General features: G+C 40.7%; 1 protein-coding gene across 1 annotated transcript; it reads left to right on the forward strand.

Moving 5' to 3' along the window:
• Nucleotides 1-628: 628 nt before the first annotated feature.
• LOC306769440 (transmembrane protein 151A) lies at nucleotides 629-19,775 on the forward strand (the record flags this gene model as incomplete). Its single annotated transcript, XM_079258045.1, has 6 exons — nucleotides 629-697; nucleotides 14,215-14,541; nucleotides 16,982-17,116; nucleotides 18,084-18,223; nucleotides 18,342-18,381; nucleotides 18,531-19,775. The coding sequence occupies 6 exons, from the start codon at nucleotides 629-631 to the stop codon at nucleotides 19,773-19,775; spliced, it is 1,956 nt and encodes a 651-aa protein (XP_079114171.1).
• Between the last annotated feature and the right edge of the window lie 4,634 nt (nucleotides 19,776-24,409).

A 24,409-nucleotide genomic window follows, 5' to 3' on the forward strand; every position in this document is an offset into this window, starting at 1 on the left:
AGCGCGCTCAGGTGTATAAGATGGGGGTGGGGATGTTGGTGTATGACGTCAACGGGGTTCCAACGTAAGGTGCAGCCTCGTTTAGACAAAGTTAGAAAACGTTTGTCGTCATTGTCGCCCCTGCGTATCTTCTATTTCTCTCCAATTTTTCCCTCCTGAAGCGTGAAGCTCGGGCGGTGAATTCCTTCACTCTTGTCCGGTTGACTCTCCTTCACTGTCGGCCACGCGCCCTCACGTGTGCATACGCACGCTCGTGCGGTCTCAACGTCGGGAGAGGCGGCGGCGGCGGCGGTGGTACAAACAGCAGAGAGGGAGGGTGACGGGGCTTTGACTTTGGCAGCTAAGTCACATTTTTTCACCCGGTCACGGAGCGGAAGAATGGAGGTGGGAGAAGATAAACGGTGAGGAGCAGGAGAAGCGGGGAGGACGCAGGAGGTACCGCCGAGTCAGGAGGAGACGATGCTTATTTGCCGCAGGCCCCGCCATCGTGAAATTGGATACCGACTTGCGGCGGATGGGGTGACCAAGCTCCCTGCTCCGCCGGGGAGGTCCCTGCCTTCGGACGTTACCGGGCTGGGAGCTGCCTGTGGCCGGCTGTAAGGTGGAGGAAGGAGTGGCAAGAGGGAAAATGCAGACGGAGGAGGACACGGCCACCGCAGAAGAGCCCATTTTGGAGGAAGGGTCGGGACGAGAGCAGGTAAGAAAGGACAAATCTTTTACCCCCTTTTGCTCTCCCCCACCACCCTCCACGCCACGTTTGTTTACGCATGAATATGATGATGTCCAGAGAGATGCTCATTTTCCCACCTTGTGTTTCCACGTATTTGCTGCTGGTTCCCAAAACAACCAGTCGTTTCTACAGACATGGTAGTCTAGTTACGCTTCCCGCTGATTTGTCTTGGCTTGTGCTCCGTTTTTAAGTCGCCTGTGCCAAATACTCCAGCAAGGACACAGAGAAGGACCTTTCATGTCATGTGAATTAAAATCAGGCTGTAGTTTGGATATAAGGGGATCTAAAAACGTGTTGAAATAGAAGTCAGTGTTCATCTGCTGGATGATGTCTTGCTCTTTGGAAAGATGGTCTTTTCAGTCTAGTTATCCACCAGCTGTCCTCTGAAACAGAGGATTGCATCACAGTGTAACCACACGCCCACCTTACATCCAAAATCTCTCAGTCGCCTAAAATGTGAACAAAATCACTTCTGTAGGCTTCTTTATTTATTTAGTCTTCAAGTAGACAAAAAGCAGAAATATATATTTTGTTTTCTGATTGGACTAGAACTGAAAAAAATCATCCCAGCCACTTTGTTCTATGGCTGCCTATAGGTTTGAAAACATCCCATTCAGTGAGCAAATCAGATATGATGGGAAATGTTACCTCACAAGCCCATCTCACATAGCATCATCCAGCCTCCGCATCTTCCTATCAACTTCAAATCGACCTGCATTCACTGGACCTCATCCGTCTTTAGCTTTTTCTTTCTTTATTATTATCAGCAAATTCTCATCAGCAGCTAAATAGTTCACTTGAAAGGAATTTCACTTATTAATGCTCCAACAGCACTTTGTTTAATGTTTGCATCCCCTATTATGAAACCTATTTGCTCATAACTACCTGTTTAATATTAATTCAGAAAGCTTAAACCGAGCATAAAGTAATCGATTGATAACAGAGTAAATCAAGGTAATATGGGACTTAGGACCTGGGATTTTGACCATCTGTTCACCACTAATAGAAACCATTCTTGCAATTAGTGTTGGAGTGTTTTGTCAATCTGGGGCAATATGATCTACAACTGTTGAGATTGTGCCTATGTTAGCATCAACTATCTGCCTGATGAGAAAAATGGTAGTATTTTAGGGTAAAATACTGGTTGTGTGGTAGTATTGGCACAGTTTGACGTGTGCCAGTGTGAGCTATGAGACTAAGTACTGTATTATTAGGGTCCGAGCTATACAAAGTAGAGTTATTATTGTTATTAATATTATCATTATTACACTCTTATGGGAATAACATGCTTCAAGGGTTGTTAAGTATAATTTGTGTCCAAAATATGCTTGTATGATAGGTTATCTAAAGTAGAGCACACCCTGCAGAAGAGAGGGGTGGAGTGGGATTGATGGACTCACTCTGATCCATTAGTCTGACTCCTGTGAGCGCCGGTTTTTATTCATTGTTGAAAAAGGAGCTGCTTCAGTGACTCTGGGATGTGATATAATTAGAAAATGTCACAGATATTTCATTAAGAGCTCAAAAATTGTATCAATCAGGAATTTCTGTGTTGATATATATAGTGTAACTATACACATATATTTCTGAGCTCTTAATGAAATATCTGTGACGTTTTCTAATCATAATACTACTAACTATAGTATAACTCTTCGTAAGTCTTTTTTTTCTTTTCTTTTGAATCTTTTTAAGGTAACTTAGAAACATCTTTGCTCTCACATGTTTTCAGCAAGAAGTCAAGCATGCATACTTTGAGAGGTGGGTACACACCTTCTGTTCAAGTAGTGTTTTCTTCAGCCACTTTCATAAATGCACTGTTTTTCATAGGTCCTGTAGCAACTACACATGTCAGTGTTATGTTTGAATTTACTTCTGGGTGCTTTTCTGAAACACTTTGAGACAAAAATCCGACACTGTTGGCCACAGTGGAGTAACGACAAAGCAATAGATACAGCAGCTGTGAGTTAATCTGACATTTAATTGCTTATTTAGAGAAAGCTGACAGGTTACTTTATTAGATAGATAAATAAAATCAGAGCTAAAGTTTTTTTTCCACCATAATTCAGTGATCAACTGCAGCACTGAGTTGTTTCATTGCTTAGTGTATGAACCAAATGAACAAGAGAGAAGTGTTTTAAATCTAGCTGCTCTGCTCTCTGACCATAAGTCAATATTGTCAATCAGTCCCAATCAGTGCTCTGTGTTTGTAAGCATGACATGGATTTTTCTTTGGTTGAGCGACGTGTTATGAGAAAATTGAGACTGTTAAAGGACTTGCAGTTTTACATAATGCAGTTTGCCTTTAGAAAAACGAAGATGATGTGTAGAGAGAAAGTCTTTAGGTGAAATCATTTTGACTTACCAGCACATTTATACCATCAGTGAAGTTGGGACATTGTGTGAAACTGTAAACAAAAACAGAAAGCTATGATTTGTAAATCATTTGAACCTATATTGCACTGATTACACTTCAAAGACCAGATATTTAATGTTCAAACTCAGTAACTTTTTTATATTTTCTCTAATATTCACTCATTTTTAATTTGTTGACTGCAGTACGTTCCAAAAAAGCTGGGGCAGGTTTACCACTATGGTATGTCACCTTTCCTTTTAACAACACTGAAGAGGTGTTTGGGAACTGAGGATGCTAATATCTGAAGATTTGTAGGCCTTAATTATTTCCCAGTCCTGCTTTATGTACAACTTGCTCAATAGTCTGCTTTTTTTATATTTTACACCTTATAATGCATCAAACATTTTCAGTGGGAGACGAGTCTGGACTGTGGGCAGGACAGTCTAGTCAGCACTCTTACTACCATACCATGCTGTTGTAACACGTGCAGGATGTGGCTCGGCATAGCTGAAATAAGCAGGGATGTCCCTGAAAAATACATTGTTTGGTTGGCAGCAGTTGTTCAAAAGCCTGAATGTATCTTTCTTCATTAATAGTGTCTTTACAAGTGTGCAAGTTACCCATGCTATTGGTACAAGCACACACGAGCACTATATGATCAAAGATGCTGGTTTTTGAACTTTGTGCTGCTAACAATCCTCCAGAAACTCATTTTCCTCTTTGCCCCTAAGGACATGGCATTCATGATTTCCAAAAACAATTTCAAATGTGAACTTGTCAGACCACAGCACACTTTTCCAGTTTGTGTCAGTCTGTCTCAAAAGAGTACTGGTTGATGTTGTTGATAAATGGCTTTGGCTTTTCAGCAGCAGAGTTTTAACTTGCTCTTGTGGATGTAGCGATGAACTGTGTTGAAAGGTTTCTGAAGTGTTCCTGAGTCCATGTGGAAATATCCTTTCCACTGTAATGTTTGCTTTTAATGCAAGGCTGTCTGAGGGATCAAAGGTCACAGGGATTCATTGTTGGTTTTTGGCCTTGCCGCATTGTTTCTCCAGATTCTCTGAATCTTTCAACGATATTGAAATCCCAAAATTTCTTGCAATCGTATATTGAGAAACTTTGTGCTCAAACTGTTGGGCTATTTTCTCATGCAGTTGTTTACAAAGTGGTGAACCTCATCCCATCCTCACTCCTGAACAACTGAGCCTTTTGTGTTATCCCACTTTTATACCCAACCATGACCGTCACCTGTTTCCAGTGAACCTGTTCACCTGTGGAATGTTCCACACTGGTGTTTTTTAATATTCCTCAACTTTTCCAGTCTTTTGCTGTCCCGTCCCGTCTCCTTTTGAATGTGTTGCAGGCATCAAATTAAAAAACAATCAGATTTATCTGATTGAACATTAAATATCTTGTCTTTGTAGATTTAATAAATTGAATATAGGTTGAAAACTATTTGCAAAGTATTTTCTACACTACATGGTTGGCTCACTAGTATGAATTGATGTGCTGACATAAAGTGTTGTTAGAAACCGGAGCAGAGTATTACACCAGGCTTCATGCACTTTTCAGGATTGTGTAAACTGCAAATGTCATGACCAGTTCATGCTCTTCTTCATTGTTACAGGACTGAGGGAAGTATTAGAAAGTTATTTAACATGTGCTCAGTCTGAGAAGGACTGCCATCACTTTAACAGCCTGACTTCATTCAAGTTGAGTATGTCGTGTGAAATGAGTGAAGTGTCCCAGCCTGCTAATGCCTGACACTATGTGGTATAAATTTGTGCTCTGGACAACTCTGCAATTTCTCCTGCGTGGCTTCAGGAAATCAGGCTAATGATGAAATGATTATTAGCTGCAGAAGAGGTGCACATTTCACACTCAGTACTGGTTCACACGCTAAATGAAGAGGCAGTTTTAATTTTTTGCATTTTGATCTAATTCTTTTTTTTTTTTGTCTTTCCACAAACAAGAAATGGACCACAATTCTTGCACTGTTTAAGTCTGAGAGATATTTCTCTCCTGTAAAATATCTCTTGAATTTTTTTTTCTATCAAATGTTCTTAAAAGTTCCATGTTTTGTTGTTATATCAGGAGGAAAATCCAGGCAGGCAGGTGGTTGTAGGTGAGCTGAGGGAAGTGTCATTTGCCTACTTGCCATCAGGTTGTCTGCCCTTTGCATCTCCAGACTTAACCAACCATTGATGAATGAAGGCAATCTCATGAAAGGCAGAGAAGGGTAGGTCATGCCATCACAATTCCTCTTGGGGTGGGGTGGCAAATATGATAAGGTAAAAGTTTGTAGGCACAGTGATGGCAGAAAAATGTCCGTGGCGGTTCTGTGGGACTGCACAGTGGTTATTGAATGGAAGCATGAAGCTAGCTGAGAGGCGGAGTTTGTGTTCCTGTTTAATTTTTTTCTTCTGTAAGACGGCATCAGGTTCCTGCCCTGTGGGCAAGGTTAATGAAAGTCTAAAGGATATCTCTGCTTCAAGCAGCACTGCATTTCACAGCACTAAGGAGAGTTTATCTGAATTTTCAACAACCTTTTGTAACACAAGACTTGTCTAATCTAATATTAGCTAATAGACTAGACAGTAGACATTAACGCCTGTGCAGAGGTCAATTAAAGACTTGGTTGGGTAATTTGCAGTTGGTTAACCTGTTAAATGAAGCTTTTCGCTGTGTTTCACCGCTGTCTGTGACTGGACAGCAGACAGTGCAATGTAATGTGATGATTTCAGTCTGCATCTGCTCTCTGCCTCTACTACTCTCCCTCATCAACTCCTGATCTCCTTCCTGCTTTAGATTTGCCTTGTAGAGTTTTCATAGCCTCATCCTGTATCTCGCTTTTCCTTTCAAGCTTCTGCACATTTCTATCTTTCATAACTTGATCTGCTCTCTGGTCCTCAGGTGGTCCGCATAGACGCTCACATACAGACAATTACAAATGAATAACTGCAGGATTGATATTACAAATGCGTTTTTTATTCAACATCTCTTCATACAATTCTGACATGGAAGCATGGAAATGTTTCGTTAGCAAGATGAACATGTGTTGAATCACATTTCACTTTATTTCTTTTCAAATTTTACCAACAAGTAAAGATGACATTCAGTCACATGACAAACTATACATCCACAAATAGAGAAGGAAATCAAATTAAATGAATATAAAGAAAAGACAGAGCTGCACAATGAGAATACAAGTGTTAGAAAGTGAAGTATAAACTGTGGAAAATATTGCATAACTTTTAATTTTTGATAAAAATGTAAATGCTTCATAAGTACAAATGGCAAATGATGCATGAAGTTTGGTTTTTGCATCATGTACCAAGCTAGTCATGTGTAGAGAAATTTTAAGATCCATTCTTGCAAATTTTCTCTCTGAAAGTCTTAAATTGAACTCTATGAAAGTCCTTGAGAGACATGAAAATGCTTGTACGTTGACGATTCCTCCAGCATGATCCAATTATTTGAGCTCCCTTTAGCACATCACCTGTTCTGGAAAGGCAGAACATAAGGATTCAAACACACATCAATGTCAAATTTTCCATAAGTTTGTCCCAAATTTTCATGATCTTAGTGAACTCTAAGAAAAGAATTAAAACAATCAATATCCCTGAATATGGGTAAATGTAAAACTTCAGCGCAGAAACTCAGAAAGGAGTTATATCTATTCATTTAGTCAACTCTTTTATCCAAATTAAATACAAATACAAATAGTGTAAATAAATGATACCTCATATTAACCAGGCTACAAGAGCCACTAATATGTACAATGGAGAGTGAGGAGAGAGGATGGTCTTGGAAGAGTGGGTCGGTGGCCCTGCAATCATGAGGATATGTTTGGAGGACAATATGAAATCCTCACTGAGACAGTGGGGTCTTTTACCAGGGGGTAGGAGATACAGATTTGACTCACCGCATAGAAATAGGTGGAAGATACTCCTTGTGAGAGTTGTCCTCCCCATCATCATCCTCGTCAACTCAATCAATACAACAATACATAAATTGCTCAGATACTGGACAACTTTATAACGAATTTTCACATAACTCAAAATATAAAAGCTGATGTGCACTTACGCACTGTTTATGGGGTCATTGAAGACATTTTTGTCCTGCTCCTTTTCAACAATACTCATTTCATGCATGCTTCAAAAAAAAAAAATTACACACATACAGTGTATATATACACAAATTCATTATAATATATACAACATTGGGCTGCACGGTGGCACAGTGGTTAGTACTGTGGCCTCACAGCAAGAAGGTCGCTGGTTCGATCCTTGGCTGGTTTGGTCAGTGTGGAGTTTGCATGTTCTCCCCGTGTATGCGTGGGTTCTCTCCGGGTACTCCGGCTTCCTCCCACCATCCAAAGACATGCATGATAGGTTAATTGGTCACTCTAAATTGCCCCTAGGAGTGAGTGTGAGCGTGAGTGTGAGTGTGGTTGTTCGTCTCTTTGTGTGTGGCCCTGCGATGGACTGGCGAGCTGTCCAGGGTGTACCCTGCCTGTCGCCCAAAGCCAGCTGGGGTAGGCTCCAGCTTCCCCGCGACCCTGAATTGGAATAAGCGGTTCGGAAAATGAATGAATGAATGAATATACAACATTCAAAAAGTATTTACTATGTATCTAATTCACAATATGAGAATTTATTGGTTACCTTTGCTCGAGGTATTCAATGTTCGTGGCTTCTGCAATTTCACTGAAATTTTCATCTCTGGAAATAATAATCAGAAAATGAGATATTGGAGAACATGCTAATTAAATTAATACTTGTGTTCACAGAAACGACGATAAAATTCTTTCATGCAATGACTTACCTGTCAGTGTGACTTGAATTACTTGATAAAGGAGCACCAGGAGGTACTTGATAAGGTTTCCTCTTGATAGGGGTTGTTTTTCCACTCCAAAGACCTCTCTTATAGCTGGACGAATCACAACCACCATTACTCTTCAAGTATGCTAAGAAAACAACAAATATAAAACAGACACTGTAAACACAGCAGGAAACCCTGCTGTTGTAGCAAATAAAGATTTAGCTGCATTTGGTTGTTTTAATTATACTGAAGCAGAGCTATGGTTTTCATCGCAGGAGGAGGAAGGGGAGAGTGAGGAGACGGGTCTGCTGAAATGTAGAGACCCACGGTAAATTTCTACGATCACGCGTTTGTGAAATGATGATTACAGACATGTGTGAGGAATCTCCGAATGACTCCGTTGACAGTACCGTTGTCATTGTCAGACGCTCTAGATTTGTGTATCTGTTTTTAAATTTTATAAAGAAAAGTCACGTTTACCAAAGTACTTTTTTCACAAAGTATCACAGCACTACGTACAAGTCTTGCTATAACGTTATCTTATAGAAGCTACACGCTGTGTCATGTCGGATATCTCTGGTCAGAGAATCAGAGTAACTGCAAAACGCTGCTGTTTAATAAGCCACTGCTAAATAAATTATATTCTCACATATGATCAAGTTCTGAAAAATCTTCCCATTACAGAAACAATTGTGTGTTCAGCTTCTAAATCTCTGAGCCGTGTTGGTCGCTCATGTCTGACATTACGCAATTTATTAAACATTAATTTTAAAATAAAGATATGTATTCTGACAATGGTAAACACAACCGAATGGAAAACATTTCTTTAGGCCAGTTTAGGCCGTACATTTGACTTATTTGTCGAGAAGAAAGTTGGCAACTTCAACTCTTCTTCTCCTGCTTTAGCTCCTTCCACCAGGAGAAAGCTAGTGTATTTCCTGGTCACGCTGCCTTTTAAGTGTCCCTTCGTGCTTTCTCTGCGATGGCGAAAAGGGCTCTCGTGCTGCTGCTGCATATGCATAGACCTCCATCTTTGTTAATAACAATTTAACACGATTTTCCACGCTGACGGCAAGCCGTTGGTTCTTACAGCAATTCACTGATAATTTCTCAGTGCAACTTAGGTAATTGAAAAAAATAAATTGATCTACAGTTTATAATGCAGTTCTTGGATTAACCAGACAAGGGGAACGCATCTGGAGCTTTATACCAAGAAATGTTGATTATTTATTCCATTGTTGGTGCCGTTCGTCCTTTCCTAGAGGCTGTATCATTTCAAGATTGCAGACTGTCATGGCACACCCTGCTGGCTTACCCGTCGAATGTAGAAACAAATCTTAAATATTTCATTTTATGAGAATGTGTCTGGTTTCTAGTGGAGGTCATAATGCACCAAAGATAACGCACATTTAAATACAGAAATCAATTCTGGCCAGTTAACAACAAAAATTGTTACACAATGTCCCTTTTAAAGAAAAAGAAAATTCAAAGAAATGTTTATTTTTGACCAATGAATTAAAGTTATTATCTTAATCATAACACAGTAAGAAAAACAGAGATCACCCAGTCTTCTTCTCCTCACCCACTTCCTCCAGTCTTTTCTGTGTAACTCTGAAGCCTTCACAAGCCACGAGGAGTATATTTTCTCCACTGGGTCCTGGGACTGCCGCCCTTCCTGGTGAGGCATGTCCTCTCTGTGTCTGCTGAGAACTGTATGGGAAGCATCCTGACCTGACAAAACAAACCATACCCATCTTTAAACTGTGGAGAAGTAAAAACTCTGCTCTGAACCCTTCCCTGATGACTGATTTCCTTTGGACGCTACCTACAGCTCACGGACTTGCTGTAGTTGAGAGTTAGAATGTAGACTGATAAATGGCAGCTTCAAGTTTGGCTCAGTTCTGTATTTGCACACTGCAATCATTGCACCAGTCCACCTGTCAACCCCTCCCATCCGTACTGTTCCCCTGAACAAAATCCTATAATACTTTGCTTTAGATGGCAATTTTCTTCCAACCTGAAGTGCTTATTCTGTCCTTTTTTTTTTTTTTCAGCTAAGGACCGCAAGTTCAGACTTGAATGTCCCGTATACTTCCATACTCTAGTTGGTTGAGAGTTTTTTTTTGTTTTGTGGCATCCTATCAGAAAATATTTTGCTGTGAAAATAACATGAAGCCTAAACCAAACATTAAAATATGAAGGAATGAGGTCAGTTACAGTGTAAGTAGGCAAGTGCTAACAATTTATCCGCTATTGCAGCACAGGTAATAGTGACCTGATGACTCAATCCAGTCCTGATTTAAAAAAAAAAAACAATGTATAATTTAAACAGTGCTCTGCAGGCATCACCATCACATTCTTCTCTCCTCACCTCATTCGCCACCCACATGCTGGGACTGCTAATTATAGCTGCTCCAGTCACACCTAACTAGCTGAATCAGTGCGACTTGAGACAGATGGAGAGAGGGAGAGCTATTCTATCAGACACTTTAATGCAAGGTAGATGTGTACAAATGGCTTGTGTAGTCCACAAAGATGATAGTCTATTTGAAATAGTGAATAAGAAAATCATGTCCCACCTGCGCTCTAGATGTCAGACTACGGAAATAATTAAATCCAGAAACATTCACAGACTGAAGCAAATGCATTTAATGGAAATAGCTTTTTATAGCAGTAGTGTGAGAGTAAGTGTGATGTACTTACTGTTTTCATGGGTTTTCCAATGAAAGCTGCATTTTTCTAAAGATGTTTTTTACATACAAAGTGTGTGTGTGATCCGAGTCTAAATAAAGGCTCTGGTTAATTGTCGTGCCGGCTTTCTGGGCTCTTTCTTCAACACGTGTTGGTGACTTTGGATGCTCTGGAATATATTTAGTCTTGTGATGTTTTTCAATCAAGTTTTTACAGAAAGGATGTCAACAGTTTAAACATGTAAAGCGCCAGAAAACTGTGTTGTTCTGATGAGCTTATAAGCAGGTTGGTCCAAACTTTTAGTTTGTAAAGTATGAAGGCTGATATCTTGGAGACCAAGGTGTTTGGACTTCTTTGTCTAGTGAAGCTCAAGAGACTGGAATTTATTTTTACTTCTTCCAGCACAAGAAGCTGAACAGAGGCAGCTTTAACAGTGACACAATCAAAGAGTTTTTGCTCCCTCCAACCAAAAGTAAAGGTCTCTGGACATCAGGTAGATTTCTTGCATTTTGGAAAGAACCTGGGCTTCAGGAAGAGCCTCTATCGTAGAGGTAAGATTGGTGTCGGAAAGCAGGCATAGTTTACATGACAAGGTAGCTGGATTCTTGCAAAATGTAAATCTTATTTGTTTATTCGGTGCCTCCTAGTTTCAATAAACACTGTGAGGAAAACTTCTCAGCTGTGTTTTAATAAGCCTTCTTGCAAATGGGGTTGACGAGCTGTGACCTGCAGATTGACCACTTGTACCACTGCAAACTGGTGACTAATAACTGCCTGAATTAAAAGTATGCTAGTGAGAGGTTGTTTTGTTATTCTCAAGCTATTTCTGTCATAATATATGGTTTTCATTAGGTTTTCTGTCAAGTCTTTGTTAGTTCATTTTTATTTCAGATTGGGTTTTTTTCTTGTTTTATTACCATCCACAATTCTTTCCCATTGCCGTTTTCTGGCAATCTTTACTTTATGTATAACATTACTACTTGTTTTTCCTTTTCTTGCCAGTTCATTATCCAGCTGCTTTCAGTGATTTGCAATATTTCCCCATTAAGTTGTTTTATTTTTCTTTCTTATTTTTAAAAGTTTTTTTTTTTTTTTTTTTTTTTTTTTTGTCTCTAATCTATCCATGTCCTGCTCCTGTATGTATTTAGTTTAAACTTTATTACCTTTAGTAATTACCACTATCTGTATGCTTCACAACACACATTTGTCACTTTTAGGGCACTCCTCTTCTTCGTCTACAAAGATGATGGAACCTGTTTAGTTTGTTGCACAGGATAGATGAGTGGTCACTGCAAGCAAAATATATCAAATACGCAGAAAGTTTGTTAACAACAAAATGACGAACTAAAAGTATGTCATCAATGTACACACCATGTTCTTTCTGTAAGGATCATCTCTCCTGGCAACCACTCCTTGATAATAAGACATTACTGTTCTCAGATTGCAGTTCACCACATGACTGTTCATACTGTTGCTGGATGAGGAAACTGGCCCCATGTTAGAAACTATGTAGTGCATAAATAAGCCTCTCAGTCCCATATCTGTGATAAACCAGCATCAAATGATGGTGGAGAGAACTGAAGTGGTTATTTGTTTTCTTTACATCAACACTTTATTGTGGAGTTTATGAGGTCTCTCTTTATTAGTGGCACTGCTGCATTGAGACCTGTAAGGGCGGTAAGTTAGAGATTCCTTCACTTAGTGAGAACAAATTTGGTTGAGACTACTCTGTCAGAGAAAACTGCTCATTCTGGCAGAGTAAATGCAAGTAGGAATAATTTGACTCCTGTCTTTGGGTGGATTTCCCAGTACTGTCCACGCTGCTGCAGAGTCTTGGTGAAAATGTTGACTCACAGCTTCCAGGTGCTGTTTTTGTTTGCTAAAATGTTCTATTCTTCTGGCACCATTCCCATGAATGAGGTAACAGGGAAAAATACTGATGCCATTTTAAGCTAAAAGGAAAAAAGGGGATGGAAAAGGGAGGACAATAGAAGGGCAAACAGGAGGGAATTTGGCAGCAAAGTTCCCTGGAGAGAGGTGCAGTCTGTCACTGCTGCTACATCCTTGTCTGTCCCTTTCTCTGTCTCGTTTTGCTTCCATTCAGAGTTTGCATTCATGAAAAGTTCATGACCAGTTTCTGTCTCTCTCATGCTCCTCACAGCACCCCCCCTTGCTCTATGCACCATACTTTTAGCCCGATCAATCCACTTAGAGACAGACTTTCAGAGGACGTAACGGAAGAGACGTTGAGGGGGAAGACGAAAGAGGACAAGAGCTTGGAGAGTAAATGATTCAAAGGTGGGAGGGAAAATTCTGGAAAGGAGAAAAAACTGTAAGAATAAAAGAGAAGACACTCAGAAATTGTTAAAAATATTAAATTAGCACCGCTGATCATTTATGACCACCCTCGTTTTTTATCTTAGCCTGCAGTTGGATGCTTTTGTTTGCTGGTGGAGAAAGGTGCCCTCTATTCTGCTTCTCACTACTTGCCCTTCATGTACAGTTGTAAAAAAAAAGAAGAGGGAAAGAGATGCTTTGCGTGAACGTGTGTGTGTGCGCCAGTCAAATTTCATTGTGACTCCATGATGCTGGACGAGGAGACAATGAGAGGAAGACATGAGAGAGGAAGACGAGTGAGTGATAAAGATGGAAGGGAAAAGGGCTTGTGTGATAAATTAATAGAGGGCGAGATGTGCTGACAGTCCTGGCAGACTAAACGGAGGGGAGGGAAGGACACTGGTGTCATCCCACCTGTTTTTCTCTCATATGCTTTGTAGGTCCTTTTCATTGAGATGTTCAGCAGTTTAAACAAACACTTAACATGCATATAAAAAAAGCTCAAGTCTTCTTAATGTACACACACATGCTACACACCATGTTTTTGTTTTTTGGTGCAAAGTGACTCTCCGTTACTCATTCACGCACACACAAATTGTATCAGTGCTGATATGCTGCTGATGTTGGAACAGAGTCAGCTGGCTGGAGAACAGTCTGGAAGCTTCGTTCTCATCTAAATTATTCACATTCTCTCTACTGGCTGCATTCAATGCTGAGAATATGCATGTTGATGTGAGTGTGGATTGAAAGACTGTAAGAGAGAAAGAAGAGGGCACATTAGACCAGCTATGTCCGTTTATCTGAAGTGTGTGTGTGTTTGAGTGCACTGTAATGTGATGTCTTCAGTGGAAGTGAGGCTGTGTGCACTTAGAGAGTGAAAGGATAAGCAGCATGTGTCTAATATGCAGCACTTATCCTATGATGGGTAATGCGTTCCTTCTGGTCAAGCCCTCGTTCTGCAGACTGGGTCAGAAATATGACACCGTTTACCAAGCAGGAAGGCTATCAAAACTAAACCAGGAGATCCTGAGACATGTAAAATCAGTTTCTCTCATAAGGAACGCCTGACATCTTTTTCACCTGCCAGACATGATGTAATAGTGACGCTGCAAAAGCGGCATGGATTATTTAGCAGTCTTGACTGTCAACATGAGGACAGAGAAAATGTCAAATGTTTTGGCTGAGCTACATAAAGAATACAACAGATCAAAACACTGACTTAAGGCTATTGTCTACAGAAGTCAGCTGTATGTCAGCATCTCTTCTCTTCTCTCAACAGCAAAGGCCAGTCCAGCAGTCTCTGGCCTCTTCCCTTTGCCGGGAGTCCCACTGGAAGTGCCTTCTCCTTACCCTCCTCATGTATGGCTGTTTTGCTACGCTGGCCTGGTGTGCCGTCTGTCGCGTGCCCGTTCTCAGCTCCTCCTCCATCCTTCGTGGTGATGACGACGATGCCTACTCCAACGACATCCTGCACCTGGAGAGTCCGTGCTCTAGTGGTTATGTCTACATCCCCCTTGCCTTCCTGGCAATGCTGTATGTGGTTTACCTGGTGGAATGTTGGCATTGCTTCTCCAAGACCGCCATGCTGGCCCATGCTGAATTCCAGGTATCTATAAAAGCGAGTTTTAGCAAGGAATCAAAACTCATTCATGTTTTTAGGAGCGGGCTCAAAACTTACCTTTTAATTAGGATTTTTATTTATTGTCATAGTGTGTATAGTTCATTTATTCATTTTAACCCAATTCATTTTCAGGACATTCTTTTTAACATGAGTTGTATTTTATAATAAATATTAGTGCTTATCTCTTTTTTTCTTTACTGTTTGATTACCTGTATGTATTTCATCATATTTTCTGGTGTTCCTCAGAGGGAGCCCTCTGCACTGGATGTCATGTTGACTATGGATGCAATGGTGCCTTTCACATCACTGGTCTCTTGACTCGTGCCTGTGCTGCTGCCCCTGTTTCTGTGGTCTGGTTGACTCCTGGTGCAGACTGGTGCTCCTCTCTGCTCAGCAACATATTACTAGATGGATGTGTGATGGTTAAGATGGGTGTTGGAAATGGGTGTTGTGTATGTGTGTGTATGTGTGTGTGTGTGTGTGTGTGTGTGTGTGTGTGTGTGTGTGTGTGTGTGTGTGTGTGTGTGTGTGTGTGTGTGTGTGTGTGTATGTTTGAGTGTTTGGGAAGGGTGGGGGTGATGGGTTATTCTTTGCAGTGCTTTTACAATGTGTAAATTAGGGCTGGGCGATATATCGAATATACTCGAGATATCGTGGCTAGTCCTCTGTGCGATATAAAAAATGCCTATATTCGTCATATTCGAGTATCCTGTTGACACGCATGTGTTTTTAGCTGTGGGCGGGGTTTTCTCCCTCCTCCTCGACTCTCCACCGCTTTGTACAGAGTTAAAGCAAGCGCACCTAGTGTACATAGCGTGAGCTACGTGCTACATCATGAGAGGCAGCGTGTAGCCACTGTTGCCAACTTGGCGACTTTCTCGCTAAATCTGGCGACTTTTTTTTGTGAAAAGCGACTTGCGACAAATCTATTGACTTTTACAGGAGTTATTGGAGACTTTCCTGGTGTTTTGGCGACTGACTTTAAAGCACATATTGTATAGTTATTGTTACGAACGAGAGTCTCTCCCCGTCCTAAAGCACTCAGTCAGAGGAGCAGAGAGGACACCTGTACGACTCCACCTACATTCAAAATGAACAGCCAAATCCACCACTGATCCCGCTCTGGATTACAGAGTGGGACGTAAATTACAAAGTTTATCACGTCACGCAAAAATAATTAATTCTATTTGATTACATTCACAGCCTCTGTCACTTACTCACCTCATCCACTGTGTGTGTGACACAAGCATATTTATCTAGCTCGTCATGTCTCTAGAAAGTACAGAAAGGAGTGGGAATCAAATCCTGAATTAAAAGCTGGCTGAAGCCGTTTATTGGAGACGATACGAGGACATTCTGCCTGTATTATAAGACTGATTTCTACGCTAAACTCTGCGATTAAAAAAAAAAAAATACACGACAACTCAAAAACATATCCATAAAGCAAAGCCTTATAATAGTTCATCATTTGAAAAGTCCCCCCCCCCCCCCCCCCCCCAAGCACGTTTTTTTATACGTTGCATTTATTACATCATGCAAAGGCACTTTATTTTGTTTTAAAATGACATATTTCTGCCACTGCTTTAACTGTTCAATAAATACGGTTTTGATCAGTTTGCTTCGTTACAATTTCATCCTTTTGGCATGAATGTTTAAAATCTGCATATCTTGATGCAGTATGAACAATTATGTTTTAATGTAGACACAAAATCATCTTGCTGATGTGATTTTATGCACCAAAGCATTAATTCAAGGCTAAGGTAAATATCGAGATATATATCGTATATCGTGACATGCCATAAAAATATCGGGATATTACTAAAAGGTCATATCGCCCAGCCCTACTTCATAGTATGAAAAGTGATTTATAAATAAAGTTTATTTAATGTATTACTGTGCCTGCAAAGGCTGTGAAACAGAATGAATAAATCAGTTGTAATCATGGTGTTTAGGAGATTTACACAAATATCACCCAAGTTTTGGAGTTTACTCAGTTTTAATATTTGATAGGAGAAGAACACAGTTTCACAATTTCACACTCGATCATGGAAAGTATATTTACTCACCAAATCAGTTGGAAATGAGCTGAAATGAGAGCATCAGTCCTGTTTTTGCTACTCTGGCCTTCAACATTATGAGGAGCGTGTTGCATATTTTTTATCACAAAGAAGTCAGGAGGAGAATTTAAAAAAAAAAAAAAAAAAAAAAAAAAAGCCGTGCTGGCAGGGTTTGTTTTGCAACAGATTGCACAGACACCAGCTGTACTCTGCACACAATAGCAACCTTAATAGTTCCTGCTTGTGCTGCCAGTGCATGAACTTTTCAGGCAGTAATCTCATTTTTATCTCATTAGTTGAAGAACATTTACTTAAGATTTTAAAGGTGGTTTTAACTGATTTGATTCATCCTTTAAATTGTGACGCAGGAAGTGTACGAGCGTGTGCAAAGACTTCAGCAGGCCACTCCGTGTATATGGTGGAAAGCCATCAGCTATCACTACGTGAGGAGGACCAGACAGGTGACAAGGTACCGCAATGGAGATGCATACACAACCACACAGGTGAGGTGACTCCTTCTCTAACACGCATATCTACTTTTTTTCTTACTGTCATCATTTTCTTTTTATGCTATTATTAGCTACACTGATACACTTTGAGTCCACAGAAAAATGTTCAGTTGCTAAATAAATAGAAATAGGCTTCAGAGTCTAAAGAGACGGAGCAAAGTTTCGGCAATTGGTGGTAACTTTGGTAAGCTGTTTAAGTTAACATTGAGAAAAATGAATGTGGCTGTCACGTAATGTTCAACTTAAACATGTAGCCTACCGCGTCTTTGCATCGTCTTATTAACCCTTTATAGGGCACTGAATGAAATACCTTGAAACAAGAAATTTTAACCTAAAATTGTCCCTCTGGTATGTACCAAACCTCCATTCTGTTGTTACATTTAAAAAAAATTGTTTTATGCTGAAAATGAAAGAAAAGGAAGTGATCAAAAGTAGTAACTTGCTTGATAAAGGTGACAAACCCTCTAAGATGTTAACAGCTGGATGAGAACGGAGAGTTAGCCCAACTTTCTTTGTAGTTTTTATACAAACACCCAGTTTGTCTGTCATTTCTGCACTGCAACTGCCTTTTCACCTCCTCCATCTGTGCGTCACACAGCGAGCGGAGACTGAAAAGCAGGTGTGGGCAGTGAAATGCAAAGCAAATCTGATAGAAACATATTTGAGGCTGGAATGGAGCAAGTTTAGAAATCCAGCCAAATACATTTTTTCACTCTCAAAATGAGGACATGTCTGGGTAAAAAGAGACGTCTGGTCACCCTGCTGTTGCATAAGAAAGACTGAAGGAATTACGTCTGAGGAGAGTGGATTCGTTAAACTGTGGATGGTGCCATTTTCATTTTTCATTTAAAAAGGATTATGATTAATGATAGGCAAGATGCATCTTCTGTGATCAGTCTATAACGGTTAACCTTTCTTTTAATCTGTATTTCTTATTTTTCTTACTTTATTTCCTCCTCAGGTTTACCATGAGCGTGTGAACACTCATGCCTCCAGTTCAGAGTTTGATTATGCCCGCTATGGTGTCAAAGATGTGTCAAAAGAGCTGCTGGACCTTCAGCTGCATCCTGCTGTTCGCCTCCGCTTCACAAAGTGTTTCAGGTACCCACATTAATCACATGAATCCACTTCAAAAGCAGCTGACATAAAATAAAGTCGGATTTTAGAGCTATATCTTGTTGATTGTAAATCAGAGATTTGTTTTTTCTGTGTGCTTTAGCTTCTCCAGTGCACGTGCTGAAGCCGCCTACCTCACCCAGGTAAACTGGAGCTCAGTTTATTTAAGTCTGTTTGCTTCTGTTTTTAGGCCTCTAAGTTTGATACAATCTCATATTGTTGAGGATTTTATTCACCAAATGTCCTTGAATCACTTTTAACAGTGTGTTGTTTCTTTCTCTCTCACTGCAAGCGAGCACGTTTCTTTGGAGAGAATGAGGGGCTTGATGACTACATGGAGGCCAGGGAAGGAATGCACCTGAAGAATGTGGATTTCCGTGAGCACATCCTGGCGTTCCCAGATCCCGCTCATCAACCATGGTTTTCCAGGCACAGGGTGTTCTGGCTGGCTTCTGCTTTCCTCCTGTCATGGCCACTGCGGGTAGTGTCAGAGTATCGCACCGCATATGTCCACTATCATGTGGAGAAGCTGTTTGGAGAGGAGGACGACCCCGGTGGAAGCGGAGGAGTTGGTGGAGGCGGGCCAGGTGGATGTGGAAGAGGCAATGGAGTTGAAGGAGGGACAGAGAATGGAATCCATCCGGGAGGAATTGGGATCGGAATTGGCCTGAATGGCACAAGCTACAGAGCTATCTCTCGTGTCAATACGGTGGACATGACTGAGCTGGAGTGGCACATCCGCTGCAACCAACAAATGGTCCCCAGCTATTCTGAGGCCCTCCTCATGGACTTGGACACAAGTGGGGGAACAAATCCTACAGCCTCGACACCCATCTCCGGGCCTCCGGGCATCACCCCCACCCAGGCGACCAATCCGCCTCCTCTGGCTCTGCCTGTGGTCTTCAACTCGGCTTACCTCCTCCAGAGCTGCCCCAGATGTCGTAGAACCACATCGAGTGCCAGTCTTCCTTCCAGGCTAAGGGCCCCGATGGGAACCACAGCCCTCCTGAACGCTACCGTGGCAGGTATCAGAGCCGCGGCACCAGGAGGCGGAGGTATCGGAGGAAGACTGGTGCTTAGTCGGAGTGGATTCTCCTTGGGGAGACTCGGAGGTGGGCGCCAGAACAGCCTGTTTCATTCGAGAAGCATGGGGGGAGGACTGGGAGGAAGTAGGGAAGATGGAGGAGGAAGTGGGGGTGGAGGAAGTAGCGGCGGTGGCGGTGGAAGCAGCAGCGGGGGTGGAGGAGGAGGAGGAGGAACTGGAGGATTCCTGGGGTTAGGCTCAAGACAAAACAACGAAGAGACCAGAGGAGTTCTCGAAGGAGAAGGGGATGATGACGATGAGGAAGAGGAGGAGGTGAGGACAAGGGAAGACGGGGGAAGAGAGAGGGATGAGGAAGCGGAGCAAGAAAGCAGAGGAGGAGGAGAGGGGAGAGAGGTGGAGAGGGATCGACCTCCTTCCTACCAGGACGCCTTCTTCTTCCCTGTTCTTATCATACATGGAGAGGAGAGCTGCCATGCGGGTGATGACATATGACGGAGAGAAAAATGAGCAGTTTAATGGCGAGCAGGATCGGAACGAACATACACAGTCACAGCAAAGGAAGAGAGGGAAAAGTAGATCTGTTATGGTGTTACCAAGGCAGCAGGGAGGAAGTTGCAGCATTAGTTCAAATAAAAAAGGAGATACTGTCAGAGGTGAGGCAAAACAAAACAGGCTGGGATAACAAATGGAGGAGATCTGAACACATGCAATGCATGCTGTAAAATGTCAGCAAAGCCACTAATTCAGAGCGAGACGTGAGCTGATGGAGAGTGCTGTTGCAAGATAAGCTGGAGTACAAGAAAGTGAGCGAAAGCAAGAAAATCCTTGTAGCTGAAAGCTTAACTGCACAGAGATTAGCTTGACGGATCAGATAGAGTAAACTTAGCAAAATCTGTTTCCAGATATATCTATGCAGGAGTGGGAGGGGTGACAAGTCTAAAGATAGCTTGGAGAGCAGCGGAGAGACATTGAGCCATTTGAGTGGTATATGTTGTTTTTGTTTTTTGTTTTTTTTTGTTTTTTATTTTTATTTTATTTTATTAAGAAACTGAACTTGATAAATTAAAACAGGAATTGGATGAAACTATAGCTCAAATGAAAATACAAGCATTTCTTAATATTTCATATCTGGAAGGAAAAGGAGAGATATTTAACAACTACTAATTGGGATGTATTGAAGTTAGAGAGAAAAAAAAGTTTAAAAAAAAAGAAAGAAAGAAAACTAAGAAAACAAATGAAATTCAGCATCAGAAAAACAACATAGGAAAAGACCAGCTGACCATAAATCTGCTTTAGAGATGACTCAGATTCATAAAAACGGTTTAACAAAATAATTGAAAAGAGTTCAACTGATATATAATCAAGAAATTCAGATAATTTCCAAACATGTAAAATCCTCTACATGACTTTGTTCATCACCTAACCAGCCTCTTCCAGCAGACCGTGCCAACGAAAGCTAAAAACATCGATTCCGTCCTCATCTCCTCATGTTGCTTTGCGCCTTCCTACACCATTAGCTTCCCCACCACTCTGTCCATTATTGTTCATTATTGTTATGAAGCTGATAGGGGAAAAAAACTCATAAAAACTAGAGCAATTGCTTCCTCTACTGCTCAGCCCTCCTTTCTAGAGCCATCTTCTCCACTCCTTCCTTTCCTTCACAACTCCCACTCACTCCTCTCAGAAAACCACAAGTGGGTAGATGTAATTCTCAGAAGCGCATCTCCATTTTTTTTTTTCTTTAAACGCGACCAGTAAAATGCAATTTTTTAAATTGTGTCTGCTGAATTAACACAGCAGAAGGAGTTGTACAAAAATAGATCCAGATATTCCTTCACTTGCTTCCTCTTCTGCTTCTCGCTCGTATTTTAAAGTGGTGATTATGTGATATTCTTCTCTCTGGAGATGCTGGAATCAGATTTCATCTCGACTCACTTCACATATCACATCTCCCGTTGGCTTCGGTTCCTCCCCACAGATCGTATTTTATAATTCAGATATTTAAACTCATATGGAGGGTTTTTCCTGACGTGTTTTTTTGAAAGAAGCAGAATAAGAGTCGAACAAATAAGGTGAAGATAAAGAAGAGCCTTCACATGGAAATAGGAGTAAAAATGTTGGTCATTTCTACCAATTCTGTCAGTGTAGCTTTTCCTCCCAATGATAGACCTGTACAGTTTGAAGAAAAAAATAAACATAGAACCGTTCTCCAGTATTAGTATACTATATATCACAATATGTGTTTTAGGCATGAAAACTCACCACGTTGTCTAATTCGTGTACATTAAAGTTGGACTGCATGGGAAGCAAAAATCGAGCTGTTTAGCCATTCTTCCAGTTTAAATAAGAAAAATCTGAAGAAATTCTTAACAGCTTCTATATTTAGTGTGGACCACACAAAAGCTGATAGTATTTTTAAAAAAAAAAAGAAAAAAAAGCCCCAATTTTTAATATTGAATGATACTGAATAGCTTCGGTCAGGTTGTGCTAAGCTGCTACCTCCTCCATTTGAAGATTCACCTGCAAAAAAAAAAACAAAAAAGAAGAAACAATGTTCTGTGAAAAGTTCCGTCAATGTTAGACGAGTTTGCTGGCATAGAAATGCATGAAAACAAGCTACTAGTAGCAAAGTAGAACTAATGGCTAACATTACAACATGCGGTGCCAAATAGCCGGGATCTATAGATTCAACACAAATATGTAGACAAGAATCCAGAGGGATGGACCCGGGAGAGGCAGTTGGCACAGAGCGTACAACCATCTGTGCTTTGTTTGTAAATACTTTACAAAGCACAGTAAACCTGCTGAAGTAGCACCTTTAGAGTAGTTAGATGAGCATTTCTTAACTGGCGTCCCTCAAACATCATTCTGCCACTTTCTGATATCGCAGACGACTCCTTCCTGCTCTCTCTGCTTACTTTTGACGTGATTCTGAAAAGCACACTAGAAAAAGTTGATGGTGGTGCTGAAGGTGTGAATGTCGGCCACACACGGTACACAAAAAAAAACGAAGAGAGCAACATCCCGCCTGGATTCAGCAGAGATGGAGGGGAACTTGATGCAACTTTACGGAAAAAGGAAAATAAAGTGGAGCAAGACTGCTGACCTGGTTTAGTGTAGGGGACTTTTACACGTGCACACACCATGACACACATTCATGCACTGAATCTGGTCCGTGGACCTTCTGGAGCTTTTCGGGGACATGACACTGAAGTGCGCACAAGGAAACTAAAGAAGTCAGGAAAAAGACGATATGATGAGGACAAGATGAGCAACTGGACTGGACAAGGCAGAACGTGTGAGATTAAAGGACAAATATTTTTTACATCATTTAATCATTACTTCAGTCTCTTGACTTGCGCATAAGACTCTCCATGAAAAAAAAGAAGCACTAAAAAGCACTAAACACACTTTTGTGTTCATTTGTTTGCAGATTTTGGTTTTTTCACTACTTTTGACTTCCTAAGTTGTTTTTATTTTTTTTTAAAGTTCCCTTAAATTCGCTTTAAACGATGATCTGTATGTTTTTGCTCTTACATTTTAAATCAGTAAATGTGAATTCCTGCTATAATCCCAAGTTTTTACATCATCTACATACTTGAGTAATTATTTCAGGTTTAAGTAAATTGCAAATGCCTTCGTAAGCTTCAGAAAGTTCTTGTCTTAGTTGTTTTATATTTTCTAATGATTTTTTTTGTAAAATATTCAAGTTCTTCAGGCTGTCCAGTGATCTTATGTTCCACTTTGAGTGCAGTATTTAGATCCAGTTATACTTGCTTGTGAGTCTTGTTTGTGTATTTGTCCATTTATTTATGTTAAGTGGAGAACACTTTCTATGTGTTGTTAATAGATATTTATATGCAGTTTTATTATCTCAAGAGTGTGTCAAAAGTGTGTCAGCCGCTTCAGGTGTGCCAAGAGAATTCTGTGCCCATGATGTCTTACACGAACACAAACACAATCATGTGTGCTTGCACGTTTAGTCACAGCAGCGAAGCAGCCATTATAACAGCTTAATTTAGACTAGAGTCGTATTAATCCCAAACCCATAATCATCCTGGACATGCAGTCTTACAGCAAACATGAACACACACACACACAAAGTGTGCTGGGTTGCCTTTGTATCCCATGTTGCCAACTTTTTTTGCTCAGGATTACAGTTGATGCTGCATTCCTGTGACACTATGAATCCTTTTTCATACACACACACTCACACATACAAGTCCATTAACATGCCAAAGCAAAACAAAATGAAAGTTACAAAGAAATGCCTGCAAATGCACATCGTTTTTAACAGTTTGCACGTTGTGCAATAGACTGATCTGGAAAGAAGCGGTGGATTTACTCAAAATAATAGATATATATAGCCAGTTAACAGCATAACTTTTGCAGGATATTTGTCACCATCATGCACAGTTTTATTACTAGACACTATGTATATGGTGCAGTTTCTGTGTAAATCCATCAGAATGTTTAGACACACGGTTATTTGTTGAACCTGGCTATGTGGGCTTTTATCCACTAGATGGCAGCAAAGCCTTACATGTTCTTGTATTCAGAAGGCACACTGGCCAGTGATCCAGATAGGTGGAGAGTAGCTGCTGTTCTGTCCTGTGTGGGTTTAAACGTAAGCATGTCAAACATCTGCAAACACGCCAGTCAACCAGGTGATTGCCACAGTTTTTTTTTTTTTTTTTTTTTTTTTTTTTTAAGGAAAAGGAAAAAGCACACGCTGTGACCTTCTTGGCAGAAACGAGGCCAGAAGTGCATCACGTCACGTTTCACCACTCAGAACAAACCGCAGCGTTATGGGATTGTCCATTTATCTTCTAGGCCTTCACTGATCTTGTTTTCCTTTAACTGTGACTGAATGTGTTGCGATACTGCCCCATAACCTGGCTTCTGCCTGGACTTTCTTGCATATATTGCTAAGCAGCTTTTTTTTTTTTTTTTTTTTTTTTTTTTTAAACTTGCAAGCAATAGGAGCTTCAATCACCAAGATGATGACACTGTTAGATAGACGATTTACGTTTTGTGACAAAGCTTTTTTATTTTTCAGCAGCGTAAGTCAAAGTTGTGCTGTTTGCTCCACACGACACAGAGAGCGAGTCAGTCTGGGTTATGAT

Source organism: Telmatherina bonti (assembly GCF_933228915.1).
Source record: "Telmatherina bonti genome assembly, chromosome: 18".
Taxonomy (NCBI): domain Eukaryota; kingdom Metazoa; phylum Chordata; class Actinopteri; order Atheriniformes; family Telmatherinidae; genus Telmatherina; species Telmatherina bonti.